The sequence below is a fragment of the Nanorana parkeri genome, unplaced genomic scaffold (genome assembly GCF_000935625.1).
Source record: "Nanorana parkeri isolate BGI_ZX_2015 unplaced genomic scaffold, ASM93562v1 scaffold1976, whole genome shotgun sequence".
Classification (NCBI taxonomy): Eukaryota; Metazoa; Chordata; class Amphibia; order Anura; family Dicroglossidae; genus Nanorana; species Nanorana parkeri.
The window spans coordinates 96,438-115,649 of record NW_017308244.1 but is presented as its reverse complement, the minus strand read 5'-3'; the positions used below and the strand labels follow the sequence as shown (position 1 = coordinate 115,649).

The window sequence follows — 19,212 nt, the reverse complement described above, 5'->3', positions numbered from 1 at the left end:
GGCCTATAGTTCCCAGGTTGGCACCTAGCCCCCTTTTTGAATATTGGGACTACCGTAGCCCTCCGCCAATCACTGGGGATCCTACCAGTCATTAAGGAGTCCTTAAAAATTAGGATTAATGGTCTAGTTATAACCTGGCTTAATTCCTTAAGTACCTTGGGGTGCAGGTTATCTGGACCCACTGCTTTGTTTGCATTGAGCATTTTAAGTCTTTGTTGTATCCCGGTTTCTGTCAACCACTGGGGTATATTTTGAGTTAAACTGGGAGTTTTATCATGTGTGTCAAACCCGTTTCCCTCCCGAGTGTATACTGAGGAGAAAAAAGCGTTCAGCGCCTCGGCCCTCTCCTTGTCATTTGTGACTAGCTTCCCGCTTTCATCCTTTATTGGGCCTATCTGCTCCTTTCTCACCTTTTTACTGTTAATATATTGGTAACATTTTTTGGGGTTGGGATCAATAAGTTTGTTTTTGGGATGTGTAAATATGGAATAAAATTAATAAAAATTAGGGTTGCACAGATACCAAGTACAGTACTCGGTACAAGTACGTGTACCGATACTTTTGAGCTCCAAGACTAAACTAGAGAAAAATGCAAAAGTTAGGAGGCAGCTGTCATTTGTAAGGAGCACACGGAGCTCCTGGGATTTATACATCTCTGTTCTAATGTATGATTTTGTTTTTATAAATATAAATACAGGGATGCACAGATACCAGTTTTGCGAGCACGAGTACTGGTACTTGCCGAGTACTTACAAGTACGAGTACTGATACATTTTTGTTTATTGCCAAGTGACAGTTTTTCTAAAACAATACAGTCTAATGATTTCAGAACAGTGGTGGAGTGCCAGAGCCAGGTCCCAGCTGCAACCGCTCCAACTCTGGTAGTTCTCATGAAAATGCCAAGTATCTGCACTGGTACTCGAAAAGTATCTGTGCAACCCTAATAAAAATATATTCTATAATGTTTTAAGTGAGGACTTCTTTCTTATATGTTTACAAATATAATGACTTCTTCAACAAAAAAGTATCTTCAGGTTAAGGGTACCCATAGACAGCTAAATGTTCTATTTAATACCAGCTTTTGTATTCAGGCAGCCATGGCACCTAAGACCTCCTAAATACAGTAGTGGCGGCAGGCAGTGACTGCACCTGATTGGATGTAGTTACTGTTTGACCAACAACTTTCTATCAAACTGGGTTGAAATATTGGTTAACCTTCATCAGTCTTTTGAAATCACAAAAGTGTGTTGTGATTCATAGAAACCAAGTCATAATGATACTGATACAGCGGCACCATCACTGTGATGTGAACCATAGCAATCATCATCAATCTAGCAATTAAGTTGCTGAGTTGTAAACCTAAAACACAATTAATTAAAATCCCTTCATAGTTCAGCAGACATAACATGGTATTGAAACTCACAGGAATGGCTATCAAACCCTCACACATATGTGTAATGGCAAATGAAGGGAGGGTTTATATATTAGAGTGTGTAGTTTTAGCAATAGTGTTTTATTTGTTGAGTGGTAAAGGATAAAAGCCTCATGGGTTTGAGGTAGAAGCAGTGATATTTACTATATATTTTATATTAAGAAGGTGAAGCTGTACATAACGGTCTTTTATGTTTTAGAGTTTTAATAAAAGGAAAGGGGCCACATGCAATGGATAGATGCCAAGGTAAGTTTGTGAGCGTTAGGAGGCCCCTGTGCACAGACAATTTGCTTTGAATGGGCAAAGGCATAGTGTATATAAAGTTGAATTCACTTACCTTATGCACAAGGCTAGGTAACCTCATCTCAGTTTCCCTTTCGTTTATTTGTGAAGAGAGATATATGTCATGCAAAGCTTGAGCCAATAAGTTCACTGCAAGAAACACTCTATAAGGAGTTTTATCATCTGGATAATTTAAATTATATTTAATACTCTCCAAAGTGCAGTTACGAACAGAATAGTAAAATGTGAATGGGATCATAAAGTTCTTCAATGGATTTTTTGAAAAGCAGCGGTATTCAGTTATGAGACTATCCTCCTGTATTGGGTCATCTGGACGGCTTGAGGGGGTAATACTATCAAAATATTCCTCCATTCTCACTATAGAGGAATCAGGACTTGAAAACACCAAGCTGCAGTTACTGATAAAAAAAAAATCTTCATCCATTGACCAAGAATCAGGAATAATAAATGTTTTATACCTGTGATAAGGAATGCTAAGCAACAAAAATGAATAATAAGTTCTGCTTATTGAGCCACAAATAATAAGAACTTCAGTAGTTGATGTCAGAAGATCTAGAGGTATTTTCCTATAATTCTTCACAGATAACATGATCTTAAATTCAATACAAATTCCATGATTAGTTAACTGTTTGCTGAGTTGCTGGATCTCCCTCTCTCCATATTCATCATCAGATGTAATGATCCCAACCCAGTTCCACTTCAACCTTTTCAGTAACTTCACTATGGCCACATATTGCATCTCATTATCTGGAACTGTCCGGAAAAGGTTTGGAAACATATTTCTGTCACTTAGTAAAGTATCTCTAGCTCCATAACTAATCTAGAGAGAAAGAACAAATGGTTGTTGCATTAAAGTGTATATCAAACTTTTTTTGGTTCTCGTTTGTGTGAGGAAAGGTTAGAACTTCTGTTCTCTGGGGTTCTGTCACAGAGATGTATACTCACTTCCTGTCCTCCTGCCAACAGTTTCACCAGACAGGAAGTAAAGACAAATCACCAACAGGGACACAAACAGACATAACAAATCTGACAGTGGTTTTAGCCTCCCCCTACTCTACTGAAGACAATCATTTTACTTTGTCTGTGTTGCTATTGGAGAGTTCCCTTCTCTTTGTGTATTTTTAAAGGTTACCAGCAGAACAGGAAGTAGGAAGGGTAAGAAGGAGTCCTGAACAATAGTAAAAACCATTCAGGGTTCTAACCTACTCTATCCAAAACAAGAAAACAAGGTTTGGCTATACATACACACTGTCAGGTTTCTTTTAGGAGGTGGATTTTTAGTTTGATGAATGTTTCTCTCTCTTCTCATAAGGACAAGGAGTGAAATGAAATCTCCCCAATGGGATATGGACAGCAGAAGATAATCTGACATGATGTTTTTAATCGTAGCTTGATCACTTTTATGTATCAGCAAACAAACAAATACGGTAATAGATTCTTCAGATAGGCAGGGATCCCAACCTGAAAGAAGCACTTTCAGGGAGGTGTCCCTCTCATTTCCGGGAGGTGCCCCCCCCCATCCACGGAGTAGAGGTTAGGGGGGCTTGGAGAGAGCACCCCCCTGAAATGATGGCAGATAGCACAGGAAGCAATAGCTTCTTTGGTATCTGCAGGCTTTCTTTTTTTTAGTATTCTGACAGTTGCAGTCGTCAGAATAATAAAAAAAGAAAAGGCATACGATTGCATAGCTAGATTCCTATTGGCTATTGCACTTTGCAATAGCCAATAGCAAACTAGGTAATGCACCCGCCCACTGCTGCTTTCAATCAGCAGAAGAGGACCTGATAGAAAAATTCAGGTCCCCCTCTGCTGATTGACAGCAGCAGTGGGCGGGTGCATTAGCTAGTTTGCTATTGGCTATTGCAAAGTGCAATAGCCAATAGGAATCTAGCTATGCAATCGTATGCCTTTTTTTTCCTTTTCTGACTGACGGTCGGGCCGCGGCTCCCGATGTCAGAAAAGAAAAAAAAAACGATCGCAGGGAAAGGTTTAATCTGCTTGATAGAGCAGATTAAACCTTTCCGGGAGAAAATGTTTATCTCCCGGGCGGCCGGGAGCCGCTATCTAATAGCGGGAGACTCCCGGAGCTTCCGGGAGAGTTGAGATGTCTGGATAGGTAAAGCTTCAACACTTTCTATTAGCTATGAATGTTGCCCAGCCTCTTCCTAAATCCTACAAATTACTATTGGCCAGTGAGGCAGCCTATCATAGTGATGGGTCAATATGAGTGTGTGGTTGTGGGGCGGACTAGTGGTGAGCTCTGAGCTATAATTGTCACACCATTGCCCTTCAAAAGAGCACGTGTTTTGGCTATATCACAATTGCATTATCAGCTGCTGCAGGTACATACAGACTAACCAACAAAATCTACAACATTTATTTTAATTACCACCTTTTGAGGTATTAAGTGAAGTCACTCACTTGCCTTTAAAAAATGCCATACCTGTAAAGTAGGAAAATATATTTTACCCCCCTGCTGCCCACCCTACTAAAACCACTCCGATTTTCTTCCAGGACTGTCAATCTCTCGGATCTCCTAGGTGCTTAGTGGTTCTTCATGTGACCGAGATATCACTTTTGTATCCTGTAATGAGTGAACCACAGGAGGAGGAACCACCAAACTCTGGGATGAGATCCAGGAGATCAACATTCAGAGTAGTATCTGTCTTGGAAAATAGTTCAGCAGTGGCTTACTCATCACTATAGTTGGGTTTTATCGGCATGGGCAACAAGGAACACAGGTATTAATTTACTTCTATGCAGGTATAAAATGTTTAAAGATAATTTGAGTGACAGTGACTTTATAGAATGTATTAATGGATTTATCTGGCGTTGTTGTCTGAGAGATCCTGTAATTAACAAAAGTCCTCTAAATATGTTACCAGTAATGAGATGTGAGCTTTGATTTTACAATCTTGAAACATTCCCTGCTCAATGTCTGAAAATCTTACCTGTGTGTAACCATATAGATGTAAAAGCTGAGCCATTTGGAGAGTGGTATCTGATTTGAGGTCTCCGATGAAACCAGCCACTGTACCCCGCACCATACAGGAATAATTTGGAACTGTCTTGGAATGTCCAGATAAGATCTGCAGAACATCCTTTGTAGCTTTATTCACATTTCCACAAGAATCATACACATGATATCCCAGAGTCACATTGGGCAGAATATCTGGACTGCTGTTTATCTCATCAATAGCAAAGATAAAAGCCAGGAGATGTCTGTATTCTCTGTGGTTAACTCTAAAAAAAAAAAAAACATGTGTTTTGCCAGGCCAGATCTAAATTCCAGATCTTATGAAACAATTGATGACAAGATTCCCCCTATCTGCATCAAGATTGATCAAGGTTAACACACCTATAACACAGTAGTCACAAGGCATTATGGATTTCCAAAAGAGAGCACACAGTAGAAGCTGTCTGTCATTAGGCTCCATCTGTTTGAAACCTCAGACTGATCTGTATGGAAGAGAGAGGACTGAGAAGAGGAGGAGTCACTCTTCTGACTTATTCTCTTGTGTTTTTGTAAATTTCAGCCTTTGCTTTTAAAAACAACAGGCTTATTTCAAAAGGTATAAAGATAAATTGGAAAACATGGGACAGGAGTCAAGAGAATCAGTTTATCCTTTTTTTAAATATAATTCTTGTTAAATCATTACAGAAGAACTCTGTGCAGAATAAAACTTGACCCTTGCAGTGGGATACCCCCGCTCTGCAAGGCTTAAGATTTACTCACCATATCCTCTGTTCCCCCAGGTTTCTAGACTAGTTCTTACAGCCTCTCTCCCCTTTAGCGCCAATGGTGGAATGTCCCTCAACATCCTAACATCCAGTATATTGTATTATATGTCATGAATCACAGGCCCTTGGACCACAGAGGAAGGGGAAGAGAGGCTGCAGGTACAGGTCTAGTAGCCAGGTAGAACCAAGGATTGGGTCAGTATATCTTTGTTATTTTACATTTACCAGATAACCAGGGACACTGATCTCCAGACAGCAAACTCTCCCGGGCGCTCCGGGAGTCTCCTGCTCCCGGCCGCCCAGGAGGGAAACGGTGCTTTTTCTTTTCTTTATTCTGACACGGAGCCTTGTCAGAATAGAAAAAAAATGTTTTGCCCATACGAATGCATTGCTAGATTCCTATTGGCTATTTCAATTTGCAATAGCCAATAGCAAACTAACATTGCACCCACCCTCTGCTGATGGACCTGATGGAGAACTGCAGCAGAGGGCGGGTGTAATGCCAGTTTACCATTGTCTATTGCAAATTAAAATAGCCAATAGGAATCCAGCAATGCATTCCTATGGGCAATTTTTTTTTCTATTCTGACAAGGCTCCGTGTCAGAATAAAGAAAAAAAAAGAAAAAGCAGTGTTTCTCTCCTTGGCGGCCGGGAGCCTCCCAGAGCGCCCAGGAGAGTTTGTTTTTTCTTTTTTTTTTTGATGGCAGCAGAACCGCCGGCCAAGCTCAGCGGCATTCGGCTATTCACTCACTGCTGTTCGGTATCTATAAGAATAGACCGAACAGCAGCGAGTAGCCTGCCGGAGTTTCGGCTTAGCTGATCCAGATGTTGGATCAGCTGAGTAAAACTCCTCCTGCACTTCGGGTCGGCCGAACATGCTGAGCATGTTCGGCCGACCCGAAGCCACGTGAAGCCACCCGATGTACGGCTGATTTCAGCCGATATACGGCTGAAATCAGCCGTACCAGCCTTAAGTGAATAGTAACTTTAGTAATACTAACTTCACTTCAGGTCTGTCTTTCACTCGGCTGCCTACGGCAGCTTAGTGAATAGACCCCATAGTGTATGTGCAGCACAATGTAACAAAACTGCATCCCTTTAAAGTAAAAGTTCAGCCAGTAGAGTATGAGACTCATCCTCTCATACTCTACTATGGAATACAATTCTATTTTCTGTCAGTATTTCTGTTCACCTCCTTATTGGTTAAACCGCTGTAACCATGATACAAAGTGAGGGGGCAACAATTGTCTGGCCTTACAATGCTGGACTTCACACACAATACAGAATGATTGTTTTTGAATTTGTTTCTTTTGTCAATAATTCTCAGTTTCCAGATGCTTAAAGTCTATGGGGTCTATTCACAAAGCTGCCGAAGGATCTTACCGTAGCTTCGGCCGATCCTTCGGCTAGCGTCGGCCCCAGGACCCCTTCGGTTCAGCACGTACAGCTCCCGAACCTGGCCGAGCGGCTCAGTCTCCTGCTCCCGGCCGCCAAGGAGAGCAACACTGCTGTTTCTTTTTTTCTTTATTCTGACACGGAGCGATGTTCTGAACATGCTGAGCATGTTCGGCCGACCCGAAGCTATGTGAAGCAAGCCAATGTATGGCTGACTTCAGCCGATGTACGGCTGAAATCAGCCGTACCAGCCTGAAGTGAATAGCCGAACAGTGTTCGGCTCACTTCACTTCAGGTCGGTCATTCACTCGGCTGCCTATGGCAGCTTAGTGAATAGACCCCTATGTAAACCTAAAATATATTGTACACCATGACTCACCAAATTCAGTTTTGTTAAGAAAATATTTATTATAAATTTTTTTTGCAAATTTTCTTTCCTGAAAATCCTGCCAGTAACGGAACTTCCAGTTTAGGGGGCCAACACTAAGCCACTACCCCACTACCCCACAATTCTCAGCAGATCTGTCAGCCTGCCATGTGCACTCCTTCAGTTTGCCATTGGGCTGCTTATCAGATTGGTAGACAACAGTACAACTGACATTTTTAGCAAATACAGAAAATACCTGCTGATCTCACTAGACATCCTTCACACTTCCTTTGATCTGCACTAAAGCAAATACAATGTTATGTCTTCTTTCACGAGGTAAAAAAAAATAGAAAAAAGGCTGAATAGAACAAAGCAGGCGAAATTTAATGACTGATAAACTGTAACAGTATGGCATTTTTATTTTTTGGGTTTAGATGAGCTTGAAGGAACTTGCAAGGCAGGCTGACAATATTGCAAGCCGAAGACTTAAAGAGACATTAAAGGATACCCCCCCCCCAATGCTAGTGTAAAGACTTACCTTAAATGTTGATCCAATCATCTTCTTCTTTCCTGTAGTTTTCAGCAGGATTCCCTCCAGTGCTGGTGCCAGTCTCTGATCCAGCGCTGACTCCTCTCTCTTCCTGGCACTTCCTGTGCCACAGAGTCTGTGCGGGTGCACGCTGCCTCCATTTACTTACCTTGTGTCTCTTCTCACCTCCCGACTTAAGATCTGAACTACGCATGCACCCGCCCTGTGATCCTTTGTGGCTGCCCGAGATTTTTCAGATTTTTTGGTTTGTGCATATATCTACTGATTGCTAGCAGTATATATATATATATGAGGGTTTTAATGTAATTTAACATTGTGAGCCTGCAACAAGAACTACTGGATCTGCAGATGAAAAACTTTGCAGAAAAGTCAGAAAAATTGCTTGAAATATTTCTATACAGTGAGAGATTCTGTCAAACATACTAAAATTCCCCAAAAAGTCCTTAAATGTTTCCATTTGTTTTCACCTTGTGATCCTGTAAGTAACACTCTTCTTGTCTTAAGTTGGCTGCACTCTATAGAAGAGTGATGGAGCCACCCTTGTACTGCAACATTGTCACCCTGTGAAGAAGATGGCGTTTAATGCAGTATCAGATTTAGATGCACTTGACTAACAAATTAAATACAAACTTCGACTAACAGTTACAAGAAGTTTTTTTTTTTTCCTTTTGGAAAAAAGATTTTTCATCAATGAATAAAAGCTGACTATTATAAGCACCCCTCTCAATGTTAAATGGTTTGTCTCAAACCTCTATTTGCTACTTTTGCTGGGCAGGTTGGCCTGTTAAAGGAAGTTGAAAAATAAAAGACTTACTGGCCAGATAACCAGGTGAAAGTAAAGGAAAAAACACTAAATAAAGAAAACTAATGCAGCCACCACATCTAAGGACTGGTAAGCTGCAATATATTAAATTTTTGTTTTTGGGGCTTAGATAGGCTTGGAGAAACTTCAAAGGCAGGCTGACAACACAGATTAAAAAAACTTAATAAACTTGTACACAGCGAGAGATTATGTCAAACATATTATTAAATTATTAAATATTATTAAATATACATCCTTATATGAGGTGGGTACATTTTTTCCCCTTTATTTTCACCCAGTGATCCGGTCAATAACACTCTTCCTGCCCTAAGGGTGGCTGCACTCTATAGAGAAGAAATGGGGCCACCCTTGGACAGAATCATTGTCACCCTGTGGGGAGGTTGGTGATAAATACAGTAACAGATTTAGATGGACTTCACTAACAAATAAATCCAAACTCCAGCTAACAGTTACAACATGTTGTTTCTTTCTTTTGGGATACAGAGTTTTCATAAATTAATAAAAGATGACTATTATAAGCATCTATGTCAGCGTTCAATGGTTTGTCTCAATCCTGTATCTGCTATTTTTGCTGGACAGTTTGGCCTGTTGAAGGAAATAAAAAAATAACAATATTACTGACCAGATCACGAGGTGAACATAAAGGAAAAAAGCCTAAAAAACCCGAATGCAGCCACCACATCTGAGGACTGCTAAGATAAAATATATGAACATTTGCTTTTGAGTTTAGGTATGAATTAACCTCTGTGTGTGTGCTCATTGAAATCTTGCATGTCAAGGTAAACAGATGGTGTGAGTACTGTAAATCCTCTACAATGACACAACAAGCCTTATAGATATTATGTTAAGATCCGTACTTTATATTTGACCTACGCTGAACACATGAAATCTAAGAATTGGCTTCCAACATAGTGCCACCATGACACTCCAGAATGAACAGCAAATATTCCTCCTATTATGACGTCTCCTTCTTGGGAATATTTGTACTCAAATGTATAATTCTTCATTGTGAGATCACATCGGTGAACAGAGTTCTGAGTGTCACATTCGCAGGGTGTCACACACAAAGCCAACAGAAACAAGTGTTTTGTCAGATTGAAAGGAATGTGCCAATATCTCTGATAGGTGTGAATTAATTCTATCTCTTCTTCCAGACACCTCATAGCTGACAGATACAGAGAGTTCTGACTCCGGTAAAGGATGTGACAGAGAACACAAGATGCTCGTATTTATTACTGATAGACTGGATATTAATGTCAGAGAATGTTACTTTTAGAGAAGAAAAAAGGTAAAATAAAACAAATAGAATCTACTAGGATTTCATCCCAAGATAAACTGCAACTAACTTTATATAATTGCAGCACTATTATTATATGCAGACTCTAAGCATACAAGCTTTTCTCTATCAGCACATTGCTAATATTAACGCTGTGCATAGCATCCTCATATTCTGCAGCCCTGTAGAAAAGGAGAACATACAGAAGCAATAACTCTATAATTTTAATGTATACGAATATATGCTGACCTAGAACATAACATATCAAAGCTGTGTTGTAGTTCAGTTACAATATTAAAAGGTGTGGGGGAAAAGGAAATTCAGATCTCTGTAAGAAAATTGGGTGAATAAAACAAATAATATGAATATTAATAAAAATTATCTGTATTATTAATCAATGCCCACTTCTTCCTGTTTAATAGGGGACGGGCAACTAAGAAATTCACATCACAGACTGGAGGCTTAAACAACATTTATTGTAGGCCGAATTATATATGTACAGCTTGATTATAGATAAGGACATTTTACACAACATTGGAAGTTAACAGTCCTTTTTGCCCTTTTATCATCTAACCAAGACTAACACAGCAAATATCAAATAACAAAGTCCCTACACCATGGAAGACATACTGAATATTTAACACACAAATGGCAATGCATTCATCAAATATGATATAAATCAAAAAGTTGATGCTTAATAATGAGCCAACCAGACATGATATATATTACCAAGCCTGGTGGTGTGAAATTCCTGGACTCTCTCTCTTCTCCCCAATATGAACCTCCCTCTTTGTCCCTGGCCTAGTGTTATTTATCATAGTTACTCTCATTCACTTACATGAGGAACCTATGATTGGTCCAAAGTGAACAATAATAACTTTCTCAAAAAAGTGATTGGATGGTAACTGAAGTCCCTCCATGGTGTCTGGAAAGTTTAGGTAAGTAAATTTGTTAAATGTTCATGTAGTGTTATCTCCTGAGTTATCTCCTAGTGTTATCTCCCGCTCTGACATGACAAAATGCTGCCTGTAATAACATCACATTCTAACCCTTTGTACAGTCAGTTTGCCACTTTAGATTATTCCCAAAAGAAGATCTTTATTATATGGCATGACAACTGGCTTTAGCATACTAATGAAGTCAGCAATAAGTAATAGTGATGAACTGAACACCCCCGTGTTCGGTTCAAATTCGAACTTTAGAACATGGGAAAAGTTTGAATTTGAACTCAAACTCAATGCAAGTCTATGGAGGCAGAACATTTTGAAGCCTTGTATGCTATTTATTGGCCATAAAAAGGGTATGGGGATCCGGGTACTGACCTGGGGAACAAGAATCAATGAAAATGTTTTTTTTTTTTGGCCAGCTGGAAGCACTTTTGTAGGTCCGTATGCCATACGTCCTTGGCAGCGAAAGGGTTAAAGCAGCTGGGATTTGGCGTCACTTAAAAGGTAACAATAAAAATGAAAAATGTATTTACATATCGTGTCTGGGGGGTCCCTTTAAACTGCCTGTAAAGTGGCGCATCTGTATGATGTATAGAACCTGCTGAAGCAAAAAGTGACACTTACAAAGAAAAAAATTACATTTCAATTCCCGGTAATTGGTTTTCCCTTAATCTTGTAAACAACTGCTTGAGGATGCAGCCTGTATGAAGAGGCCATATGTTAGGACACTCAGAAGAAGATTAGATACATTTTTGGATAAATTATGGTGTCTCTTTTGCAGACGTTGGATGAAAGAAACAACAGGGGCATTAAAATTGGGCCTTTAGTGTTGGCGGTGCCTCCACACCGTAACCCTTCAGAGTTTTTCTTGACGAGTGCAGGGTTTACCCTGCTCAAAAAATTCAAATTATATGCACCTGTCACGTGTGTGTGCGCAAAAATTGGGCCTTGGTTGTTGGTGGTGCACTAAACCAAGAACATCATTTAAAGATAGGATAATCACCCAAAAAGTTAGGCAGCACAGGCAGTCTTCCACAGATCCCAGATCCGCAATAAATGTAATTGGTCACATCCACATCAGGGGACTGATAGCTGCTGCTGAACCAGGACTGATTCATTTTGATAAATGTCAGCCAGTCAACAGAGTCTGTGGACAGGCGCACTCTTTTTTCTGTCACAAAACCTCCAGCAGCACTGAACGTCTGTTCGGCAAGCAATCTGGATGCAGGGCAGCCCAGTAGCTCTATTGCATATTGGGTAAGTTCTGGCCAGTGATCTATTCTCAAGACCCAGTAAGCCAGTGGATTGTCTGTTGGAAAGCTCTCCAGGTCTGATCTTGCCCCTAGGTAATCCTGCACCATATGATGTAGACACTGCTGATGGGTGCCTAAAGTTAACATCCCTGGGTGCTGAGGTCTGAAAAAAATTCTAAAGGTATCAGGCAGGCGGCCCCCTTCTCCACCGTTTTTCCTTTGACCAATCAAAGCCTCAGAAGCACCTCTTTCATGCTATGGTAACCTACCAGTGTCTGGAAAGGTGTTACATAAGTTTCTCTTCAACACATCCTCAAGTTGTTTCATCCTTTGCTCCCTCTGTGAGGGTAGGATGAGCTCTGCAACTTTATGCTTGTAACGTGGATCAAGAAGGGGTGACAACCAGTAATGATCCCTCTCCTTGATACCACAAATTCTGGGGTCCTTTATCAGGCTTTGCAGGATAAGGGAGCCCATGCACCGTATTTTTGAGGAGACATGAGAATCAGAGTCTTCAGGGTCACTGAGAATGACACTATTGTGCACTACCTCCGCCCAGCCACGTACTACTCCTTGGGTTTCTAACGACAGAAAACCATCCCTTGAAAACTGCCGTATGTCATCCTCTGCTTCAATGCCCCCACGGCTGATATAATCCTCCTCTTGTGTGATCTGCTGCCCTGCAGGAATGGTTTCTGCATAAAGGGGACTTTGAGAGGAAAGGAAGTCCTCCTCTTCCTCCCGCTATTCTGCCTCAAGTGCCCTATCCATAATTCCCCGCAGAGTATGCTCCAGCAGGAACACAAAAGGGATAGTGTCACTGATGCATGCATTGTCATGGCTCACCATCCTTGTTGCCTCCTCAAATGGTGAAAGTACAGTGCATTCATCCTTTATCAGCAGCCACTGACATGGGGAAAAAAGCCAAGGTCCACTAAGCCTCTCCTTGTGCCATACAGGTACTCCTTGATGGCCCTCTGCTGCTTGTGCAGCCGCTTCAGCATTGCCAAAGTGGTGATCCACCTGGTGGGCATGTCAGAAATCAGACGCATTGTAGGCAGGTGGAATTCACATTGAATTTTAGCCAGGCGAACACTGGCTGGGAATGAGCGCCTGAAATGGCTACAGACTTTTCTGGTCTGCCTCAGAAGAACTGCTACACCACCAAATTGAGGATGTGTGCCAAGCATGGTGCATGTGTCAACATTCCCTGGCATAGGGCAGAGAGAAGGTTGCTGCCATTGTCGCATACAGCCATTTCTGGCTCAAGCTGCTATGGTGTTAACAACCTCTGGATCCTTCCCAGCTGCAAACAGAGTCACCCAGTGTGCCGTGAAGGAAATATAATGTCCCTGACTATGCTTGCTGGACCATGTGTCAGCGAAAATGTGGACCTTGCTGCTGACTGCCTTTTCCAACGAGGCCAAAACATTGCCTTCCACATGCTGGTACAGGCCTTACGTGAAAAGAAATGGCATTTGGGAAGTTGCCACTCTGGTACAGCACATTCTGCAAACTCAAGGAAGGGGGAAGAGTACACCAGATGGAAAGGCAGCAGTTGGAAAGCTAGCAATTTGGCCAAGATGGCATTTAGATGCTGAGCATGTGGATGGCTGGAACAGTTTTTTTTTTGTTTTTTTTGCTGGGGCAGTGAAATTTGACTGGTCATATCTACATCTGGAGGGCTGCTGCCAGATTTGGTGGAAGGATCTGTGACACCCATTTCTATACCATCATCCCTCTCAGTGGAGGCTGTTGACATGGCATGATGTATAGTGGGGGTAGAGATGACAGATGAGGAGCGAGAAGTGTGGACCGTTTTTTGGTGCTCTTGACCAACAGGCTGCGTGGCAGGTGGATCAGATGTCTCTTCAAGCACGTGGTACTCAAGCAGTTGATGTTTTTGCCACGTTCGATCCGCTTGAGACACAGTTTGCAAATAGCAATGCTGCCGTCTGGTGCACATGTTCTGAAAAACTCCCACACAGCTGAGCTCCTGGAAGTGTGCTGGGAGACACCAGCACCCTGCACCTGTGCAGCTCTGTCTTCTGATGCAATGGGGTGGCTGCTCTTATGGCTGCTGTTGAAGGACATCCTGCCTCCTCCTCACTTTTCTCCTCTCTTCGATCAGGCACCCAAGTAGAGTCAGTGACCTCATCATCATCATCATCATCATCATCATCCCCTCTGTCCTTGTGGCAACTCCTGCCAACGTGGTAGTAAGCTGTGGCTGGTGGAACATGAGTGACAGTTTGTTGTCCATCTTTGGCACCCCTCCCAAAGATGGACAACAAAGGAGGCAGAATAGGACGCTTTGGCAGCTGTGGCCGCCATTGGGCCCGGGCACAGGGGGGCCTGGGCACAGGGGGGCCCAGCCAGGGCATCCCTCTGATGCCGTGCGGGCCGCCAGGGTCGCTATGGCATATCAGGGTGCTGGCTTTCACTGGCGGCTGTGAAAAGGTGCCGCTGTTAGATCACTGACAACCTGTCAGTGATGTGTGCAGCAGCGCGTTCGTCCTCACATCCGCCGCTGAGCTGTGACAGCCAGCAGCTGCTGCAAGAAAGGCTGGACCCGGCGTTTTCAGTGAAGGAGGAGGTGGGGCCCAGCTCAGTGACCTAAGAGCAGGAGGGGCCAGTGATGTAAGAGGAGGCAGGGCCCATCGATAGAAGAGGAGACAGGGCCGATGATGGAAGAGGAGGTGGGGCCCGGGGACGGAAGAGGAGGCGGGGCCCGGCGACCACAAAGCGGACATAGCTGACAGATAAGAGGTGTGCAGCCCACGTGAGACCCTGCAGAACCCACCATAGAGAGTATATGGCGGGCTCTGTAGGGTCACTCTCAGGTGGGCTGTTTGGTATATCAGGTGGGCTCTGCAAGGGGCCCCATACAAAATTTTGCTATGGGGCCCTGTGATTTCTAGTTACGCCCCTGACTGAAACCCAGTAATAGCCTTGGTGACAGAGGATGAGGAGGATGAGGATGGCTTAGTTATCCACTCCACCACCTCTTTTGTATGTTCTGGCTGAATAACACGGCCAGCACCAGATAAAAAATACAAGCATGCCTTGCCTGCATAGGTTGGACCATGTCCGCAACGGGCTATTGTGAATAGCCCGTACAGCACCCCTTCGGTTCTACTGAACCGAAGGGGTCCTGGGGCCGAAGCTAGCCGAAGGATCGGCTGAAGCTACGGCCAGATCCTTCGGCAGCTTCGTGAATACATTGTTTTTTGGAAGGGGTCTAGATAGGCTTTCTTTTCGCAATAATATTTTGCAAACTTTTTTACTTTTTCTATGGGATCTCTAGACAAAAATAAATAATCTGGCAAAGGGAAGTGCAGAACCATAGCTTAAAAGGAAGTTCAGGGGAGGAGCAAGGAGTTCAGCAGAAAACTGGGCATCACTAATGACTGAGCAAGGGATCAGGCAAGGAGCTATCCAGGGTTACCTTTGGCTCACCAGAAAGAGCCACCACCAGGCACAGCAGAGACCTTGGGTTCAGATCTGGATCCTGACAATAACCCAGAGTCTCTCTTACTTGTTCCCACACAACAAACTATACTTTCATGCATCCATGTCTGGATTCTGGGTTATAATGTTTTTTATGACAACAAGAGCTGATTTTTTTTATTTAAATACAAAGAAATAGCAAAAAGAGCAACAAAACTAGTAATTTGCCATATTATATGGGTGGGGCTTTCCAGTAATAGTGCAAAGTTTAACTGGTGGTGTTATCTCAGACACTATCATTTTTTACTGACCCAATAAAAAAGTTGAATATGCTTTAATAACTTGTATTTAGTAGAAAGCGACTCTGTATGAACGGAGATAGAATATTTTAAAGTACAAGCAGCAGGGATTTCAAATACAGTGTGCAACACAATGTTTTTTTTTAAAATGATTTAATGATTAAATCAGTAAAATAAATAGGATGAGGGGACTTGCAACAGGAATGTAACACAAAATAATGTCTTAAAGAGGTTATAAATCCTAACAATGAGCATCTTTTATTTGCTCTATTTTGGTCTAATAAAGTGACACTTTAATTAGGTGTTAAAGTAAGTACCTTAACTATTAATAAAACTGTACCTTATGTTTGCATCACTCAGCTGCAGATCCTCAAAGGAGCAAGAACCTGGATTAAAAGTATAACTCATTTTATTTCCTTGAACTTTAAATGCAATGGAAAAGGAAGCATATAACTGCACAAAGTTTTTGTGCCAGAATCTCTTTTAATCTGATTTCCTTTAACCACTTGCTGTCTGGATCAATTTCTTTATACAGTATTTGTACACACGATAAAATCTGAATTTTTGGCTAGAAAACAGCTTAATCCCCCAAATAATGATATATTTTCTAAAAGCAGAGGCCGCATAGAATACAAATATGCTAGATGCAATTTTTTATGTTGCACGGTATTTGCACACATGTTTATCAAACCAGTATTTTACGGTAAAGTTACCTAAAATGAAATTAAGCGCACAGAAACAGAGTATAATACCAACATTTTTGGTTAAAAAAAAATATGGGGTCATGTTGGGTAAATAGATACCAAACATGCCAAGCCTTAAAATTGCGTTCACCCTTTAAAACTGCAAAAAACTACAATACCCAAAATTTCCCAAAGGCAACAATGTAAAAGCTTTTACTGATCAACAGTTTACCGTTAACATTGATGCCCTAGAAATATTGCTCTCACACGTTTGTGGCAATATGTCACATGAATGTTTTTGTTTTTGCATGTAGACGCGGTCAACGCATGTTTGCACTTGTATGTGCGTGCATGTGGGATGGGAAACTTTAAAACCTTTTTTTGCATTTTGACCCCTAATGTCAACTAGGGACCCCAAAGAGGCTGATGAAGCAGCAATCTGCTCCACCAGCTTCTCCTGCTTGCTGCAGAAGCCAGAGAATGTAAACAGTGACAGGTGTGATGCAATACACATCACCTCCAGGTCCAGTGATCAGAGGAGAGATCAGCGGCTAGGAGCTTGCTGAACTCCCTTCAAACAGTGAGGGGAAACCCATTGTGCCAGTCCCGAGCCTGCACAGGGGACAGCAGAGCCCGGGGTAGCCGGTGGCAGTCGTGGAGGGACACACACATTCTGCTGCAATGTACTAGCGATCCGGCAGCAGCAGCCATGCTCTTGGCATAACTGCTTCAGGACAGGATGCTTTTTACAGTGGGCATCCTGAAGGAGTTAAAGAAAATATGCACTTTAAATCAGATTGCATTTATAATTTTTGCCCCTTCCCCATACCTATCCTAATACAACCTCCCCTTCTAAAAATGCATACTTACCTCAATCCAGTGGCCGGGGATTTGCTTTATTTTTACATTTTGCACTGCAGGTCTTCACTGTCCCAGACATACCAGCACAATACAGCCCTATAGACTTTTATAAGATGGTCTGCAGCCTTAGGACACAGCCCCTCGACAAAATTCACAGATGGCTGTGCGGCACTAATATGCAGGCATTGCCAGGACAAATGCAGGCTAGCCCCGCTGACTGTAAATGAACAGTAGATCCACAGCGATTGGATTGATGTAGATATGCATAAAAGGAACAGGAGAGGTTAGGTTATATGAAGTGAAAGAGGCAAGAAGGATAAGTTCACTTTGCGTTAAAAGGATTTATCATTTATTAATTAATTCACTTCAAATTATAGGCTAATGTATTGACAAAAAAGGTTCAGTCACTAAGAACAACAATACTATAATTGTGTGTTATTTTATGAGTAAATGTATTAAGATGAGAATATTTTACATCATTCTTCCTCCCAGCATGGATTTTCTTGTGTACAGCTCAGGTTTAAAAAGTATAATATAGATTTTTGGAAAAAATATACAGGCTAATATTCCAGCACTGGAGGTCAGTATGGCGAATATCTCCACAGCTACTGTATACTTTCCTCTGGTACTCAGATAGGCCGGGATCATGGCAATCCAGACACTGCAGAATACCAGCATGCTGAAGGTGATGTACTTGGCCTCATTAAAACTGTCCGGTAATGTCCTCACCATGAAAGCCAGAACAAAACTCACAGCTGCCAGAAGCCCCATATAACCCAACACAGAGTAGAACCCGATAACTGACCCTTCATTACACTGAATGATGATCTTCCCAGGAGAGGTGTGCATGTCATACTCTTGAAATGGTGGAGAGATGGACAACCAGAAAACACCAATCATAACCTGAATTAATGTGCAGAACAACAGGACTGTATTGGGAAGTTTGACTCCCACCCATTTCTTGCAGGAGCTTCCAGGTCTGGTGGCTTTAAAAGCAATAACAACCATGGTGGTTTTGGCTAGGATAGAAGACAGAGAGACTGTAAAGACAATTCCAAAGAAGACTTGTTGCAGCATACAAGTTATATCCACCGGATGTCCAAGGAACAGGAACACAGAAAGGAAACTCAGCATGAGAGAAAAGAGCAGAATGAAGCTGAGGTTCCTGTTATTGGCTCTGACTATAGGAGTGCTCCGAAACCAAAAAAATATTCCAAGCATACAGAGAGATGTAGCAGAAAATATGACTGAAGATGCAGAAAACAATACAACCACAATGTCCTCCCCATATGACAAATACTCATAACATTTGGCAACACAAATATTTCTAGCCTCATTAGGCCATTGATCTTCAGGACACATCTGGCAGTTTTCACTATCTGTAGAAGAAAAATATACAGAAAAATGTGCATAATGTACAATGAATGCTGCCACCCAACCTTCTTGTGACCAGAGATTATTGAAGCTTAGACACCCAGACCTGGTTTACCAGTGTTGCTCTGTGTCAGTTAACTTGACAATACCTGTATGACTCATCTCTGCAAATGACAGTGGGTATGAAAACTCAGAACACAAACATATGTGCATTCCTAGATCTCAGCAGGAAGGTAAATTCACATTCTCACAGCAAGGCACACTTTGGGGTCTATTCACGAAGCTGCCGAAGGATCTAGCCGTAGCTTCGGCCAATCCTTTGGCTAGCTTCGGTTACAGGAGTCCATCGGTTAATTCGAACCGAGAGTCTGCTGTACGGGCTATTCAGAATAACCCGTACAGCTCCCGATCATGGCCGAGCGGCTCAGCCGAGCCGAGCGCATATGCATCGGCTCGG

General features: G+C 42.1%; 2 protein-coding genes across 2 annotated transcripts in view; both read right to left on the bottom strand.

Annotated features, from left to right (window-relative positions):
• The window catches only part of LOC108800277 (vomeronasal type-2 receptor 26-like), a 25,058-nt gene extending 17,076 nt beyond the window's left edge, over positions 1 to 7,982 (bottom strand). Inside the window, exons 1-2 of the mRNA XM_018572251.1 lie at positions 7,938 to 7,982; positions 4,687 to 4,824 (exon numbers count right to left, since the gene is read on the bottom strand). Of these exons, the coding sequence (XP_018427753.1) occupies positions 4,687 to 4,824; positions 7,938 to 7,982 (183 nt within the window). The remainder of the gene's footprint in view (positions 1 to 4,686; positions 4,825 to 7,937) is intronic.
• Positions 7,983 to 17,852: 9,870 nt separating this feature from the next.
• Positions 17,853 to 19,212, bottom strand: part of LOC108800276 (vomeronasal type-2 receptor 26-like) — a 32,811-nt gene continuing 31,451 nt past the window's right edge. Inside the window, exon 8 of the mRNA XM_018572249.1 lies at positions 17,853 to 18,760. Within this exon, the coding sequence (XP_018427751.1) occupies positions 17,853 to 18,760 (908 nt within the window). The remainder of the gene's footprint in view (positions 18,761 to 19,212) is intronic.